Raw genomic sequence first — 5,000 nt, 5'->3', positions numbered from 1 at the left:
AGCCCAGTCTCTAATAGTAGCGCGGGCAGAGCTGTCACTAAAAAAATAAGAACCCCAGGCTCTTATTAGAGAAAATACGGTAGATGTATCGCCAAAAATATCTCCACAAACACTTTTAAAAGGAGGATGGAGACCGTGAGTTTCGGTTAATTTTTCGTTTCTAAAATAGCGTATAGCGTCTTTATATTCTGTGGTTTTTCTTCAAAAGTGTGGTTGGGCAAGCAAAATGAAATGGCAGAGTCTGCTGCAGATTCCCATTTCCAAGCTGTGCTCATGTGGCAATGTAAAGCATCTACTGCAGCTGCTATCACTGAGCCTTGATTCTCTGAACTTACACATTACATAACATAAAGCACACTACAGTGGTCCCTCTATAATCCGGCACCATTTGTGCCACGAAAATCTGCTGGATTAGGGAGGGTGCTGGATTAACAAATCTGATTTACTGCTGCAATGTGCATGAAGAGGACATTTTGGCTACTGAAAATTGTGCTGGTTTATCGAGGGTGCTGGATTATAAAGTGCCGGATTAGAGAGGGACAAAGACTGTATAAGAACAATGGGGAAGTGGTGCCAAGTGTGAGTAAACCCAAAAAGCGTGAAGTGCGGTGCAATGCAGTGCGAAGTTGTTGAATGTTCTAGAAGCTGTATATTCACAGCAAGAAACCTATTTATTTAAACAAAAGCAGTTTAGATTCACGCTTAGGCTGTTAGGTAGGTCGTCAACAACTCGTTAGTTTTTGTCCATTTGTTGTCTGTTTTTGTTGCACCGCATTTCATGCTTTTTGGATTAGAACAATCTTAGTGTTCTTCTAGCCCCCCCCCCCCCCCATGTGACCAGATGCGGCACATGCGTTTCAGTGCAGGCCATCCGTAGAATAGCACTCACCTGCCAAAGCTAGGGTCGTTGGCAACATCTCCAAACGTCGTGTACAGCGCCTGCCAGTAGGGACCAATCTGTGCAGGAATACATAGCATACACCGGCTCAGTTACCAAGTCTCAGTGTCCATAGCACAACAAAGACGGCCGCTCACCCAATCCTCTCCCCTGTCTATACCAAGATTTGGCGGGCAAAATGGATAGTGGACAGAATCCAAAAGATTCAAGTCCTATCTGAGACTTTCCCATCGAAGGAAGCATACATTCAAGAACTCTTACAGGGTTACAGGGTTACAGGGTTACAGGGTTCACCGAACAGTTCATTGAAATGTTGGTGCCTGTACATATACACATGTACATGGCTTGTGTGCGGCCTGTGGCTTACCACTCGTCGGACATGGCACCGGCGCCAGAAGCGCTGTATCTGAGTTGCGACCACCACAATCTTCTCATCTCGGGCGCTTTCTACAGTAAAGACCTGAAGGAAAAAACAAAACAAAAGATAACTGTCCACATAGAATAGGTACTGAAGACAGAATCCGATAGAAACAACTGAACTACAAGCACATAATGAAAGCCACACCTAGGGTTGGTGCAACATGTAGGGTTGATGGAACATATAGCAGGGTTCTAGCCAAAGGGGGGGGGGGGTTCAGAGTAGGGGGCACAGTGCCCCCCCCCCTACTCTGTTTGTGTGCCCCTGTGAAAAGTACCGTCCCCTACTCATTTTCCGCTTTTGTGTTTTTTTCATGCCATTCAACGAAAATGCAGTCCATAGTCAGTACAGTACAGATCGGCTATAGCGTTGGTGTTTGATTTTCGTGAAAATATCACTATAGGCGATATATTACTACAGGCGATATGCATACTTAGGTATGCCTGACACATGCGTGTATGGTGTCATTCGAATCAGTGCAGCGTGCAGAAGCGTGCTGTGCATGTGACTGTGCAGTACGCGCAGTGCAGAGCTACTTCCTGCGGAAACAAAAACTTCGTGACTTTTTGACATGAGTTTTCAAGGAGTTGCTGTGCTCAACAAATGTGTTCTTTTGGAAGAGAAACACTTCAACACATTCAATCGACATATCAACAATATCTACAGGATCGATTAGTGGGAGTAGAGTCTCAGTCTGGGTCGCCATCGCTCGACTATCACCCCTGAAACCATTCCAAGTGGCAGGTCGTTCGACGCGTGATGTCGTCTGTCACGGAGAAGCTTCTCCGCGTCCCTGATCGTCTTCGTTGTTACCTGAATGCCTTCTCCAACATCTCGACGGAGACCACGGTAGCGCTTCAGCGCTGGTTCTCATTACTGCCTCCGCTCTCGCTCGAGGATGCCCCGGAACAACAAGCACAGCCAACGCCAAATATTTCGAATTTCCTCCGAGGGATATCATAGTTGTACCAGCGCTTCCTGACTGCCGCGATCAGATCTCGCCATGTACGATGTATAATTTTTTATGATCATCACTATAGCCGATGAAAAATGTATGCAATAGAATCATTTTGACAAAGAAATCGTATCATTATAGCCGATATATTACTATAGCCGATTATTACTATAGCCGATCCGATATGTATAGAAAGGGGTGGTTTACGAAAATGAATTTGAGAATACGATCACTATAAGAGGTATATTACTATAACCGACAACCCTATAGCCAATCCGCACTGTACTAGAGGGTTCATAAAGGCACATTTGTCTGGGGTGAAGTCAGGTGTTCGCCCCGTACATTGAATTTCGCATTCAGGCAAGACAGTTATTTTGAAAACGGAAAAATGGGTTACGGGGTAACTGTTTTCCCTGCCCCCCCCCCCCCCTACTATCTTGACCTGGCTAGAACCCTGATATAGGGTTGGTGCAACATAATTATAGGGTTGATGGAACATATAGGGTTGGTGCAACATATAGGGTTGGTGCAACATCTGGGGTTGGTGCAACATCTGGGGTTGGTGCAACATCTGGGGTTGGTGCAACATCTGGGGTTGGTGCACCATAATTATAGGGCTAATGCAACATATAGGGTTGGTGCAACAGGGTTGATGCAATATATGGGGTTGATGCAACATATAGAGTCGATGCAACATGTAGGGTTGATGCAACATAATTATAGGGTTGGTGCAACATAGGGTTGATGTAAGATATAGGATTGATGCACCATATAGGGGTGATGCAACATATAGGGTTGGTCCAACATATAGGGTTGATGCAACATAATTATAGAGAGAACATATCAGTTCAAATTACACAGGGCACAGTGATACTGAGTGTCGAAGAATGAGACGCTGAGTAATGCATACCAGATCACTGTATGGCAACGTGCATGGCATTTACATTCACATTGCATACACACAACGTGCCACTGTGTTGAGTGGAAGGGGCCAATATCGCAGAGATAAATTCCACTTACTGCCTTGGGGTCCTTGATGAAGACCTTGGTCTTGCCAAATGCCAACTGGCTCACGTCCATGCACTTGGAAGCTAGCTTCTTGATGCCATCCTTTAGTGACCCTGTCCAGTTCGGGTACGTGTCAGAGCTAATGACACGGAACCTTAGGGGAAAATCAAACCACACAATATACGTAAGACTTCAGGTATGTGTTGCTGCATGTCAACAGACACACCTGGCAGTGCTGCAGGTAAATTTCTGCCGTTTGTTTATCACACATGTGAATGTTTAACGACATGCAAGTTCAAAGTGATGCACAAAGGAAATTGTCACTGGACTGAAGTAAAGTGAAACCTACCTCATGAAAAATGCCTTCATTTCCATACGGAAGCAGAAGCCAGCCCGGCGCACACGCACGTTCTCCACCAGGCCCAGATAACAAACTGAAAGGTGGCAAACAAGGCAAAACCGAATCAAAGCCTGATGGACACTACACATGTTAGTCCAGAGTCACATAACAAACGACGTGCAAGATTCACAATTGATTTATAGGATGAGTGGCATCATGCCACATGCCACGTAATTATGAGGCTAATGAGCAGCATGTCATGGGAAAATATTCCAGTACAAGCAGATCACGCATGCGAGATTAGGACGCTAATCATCTTATAAAGGAAATGTAACCTCCAGAGACCCCAGCCGCAGTTTAAGTTCGGTCACCAGGTACAAGGTGAACAGACCCTTATAAAACAACCTGCATCGTGCGGCTCATGCAATTATTCTATGCAGCATTAGAGGTAGGAAAGTCAAAGCATAGGGAGTTTGAAATCCGGCAAGGTTTTTCACAACTAGGGTAGATGTGCCATGACAAATGCACGAGAAGCAGGTCCCAAACCCCAAATTAAAATAGTTGTAAAAATGCTTTTAAAGGCTTTTATGTATCCAGCCAAACTTGATTGTTCCAAGCCAACGGGACCTGGTTTGGATGAATGACCAGGCTTTGGTGCTACTGAAAACAAGGGGCTTCAACACATCCAGTCACTACGGTCAGAATTAACATCATGGCCTTGCATGGGTTGATGTTATCTTTACTGTCTTGTACGTTATTGCCGAAAGAAGGAACAGTGCCGCTTGCCAGTGAAGCCTTAGGCTCACATAGAAAAAAGACTTGAACAGAGCTCAAAGCACACTGTAGCTTTGCATACATTTGAAAGAAAAATGGCGAAGAGCCAGAGTAGTGCATGGTGCAATGTTCTATGATGCCAGGGGTCACTGTGCCTCCGGGCTGAGTGTTACACGGCAGACCTACTCTGGTGCTTGACTGCCAGCTCATCAAACTGTCCTGGTCGCTTCTGATCATTGGGCTTGATGCAGCGCACATAGCTCGGGTTCTGTTTAGTGGAATCAACAACAAGACAGCTATGGGTTATGAGCATCAACAACAAGACAGCTATGGGTTATGAGCATCAACAACAAAACAGCTATGGGTTATGAGCAGCTACGTGTATGGCGGGTCTCAGATCAGCGGAATCAACAACAGGACAGCCATGGGCTATAAACAGTTATGGTTCTGAGGACATATGGGTCAGTCTGAGGAGGTAGGGGTTCTGAGGACATATGGGTCAGTCTGAGGAGGTAGGGGTTCTGAGGACATATGGGTCAGTCTGAGGAGGTAGGGGTTCTGAGGACATATGGGTCAGTCTGAGGAGGTAGGGGTTCTGAGGAGCACC

General features: G+C 45.7%; 1 protein-coding gene across 1 annotated transcript in view; it reads right to left on the bottom strand.

Moving 5' to 3' along the window:
• The window catches only part of LOC135820656 (unconventional myosin-Ia-like), a 31,822-nt gene that overhangs the window by 7,804 nt on the left and 19,018 nt on the right, over nucleotides 1–5,000 (bottom strand). The window contains exons 18-22 of the mRNA XM_065333682.1: nucleotides 4,580–4,661; nucleotides 3,629–3,713; nucleotides 3,292–3,433; nucleotides 1,266–1,358; nucleotides 890–957 (exon numbers count right to left, since the gene is read on the bottom strand). Coding sequence (XP_065189754.1) covers nucleotides 890–957; nucleotides 1,266–1,358; nucleotides 3,292–3,433; nucleotides 3,629–3,713; nucleotides 4,580–4,661 — 470 coding nt within the window. The remainder of the gene's footprint in view (nucleotides 1–889; nucleotides 958–1,265; nucleotides 1,359–3,291; nucleotides 3,434–3,628; nucleotides 3,714–4,579; nucleotides 4,662–5,000) is intronic.

This window comes from Sycon ciliatum, chromosome 1, assembly GCF_964019385.1.
Source record: "Sycon ciliatum chromosome 1, ocSycCili1.1, whole genome shotgun sequence".
In the NCBI taxonomy this organism is placed as follows: Eukaryota; Metazoa; Porifera; class Calcarea; order Leucosolenida; family Sycettidae; genus Sycon; species Sycon ciliatum.
This window is presented reverse-complemented; position numbering and strand designations above follow the sequence as displayed.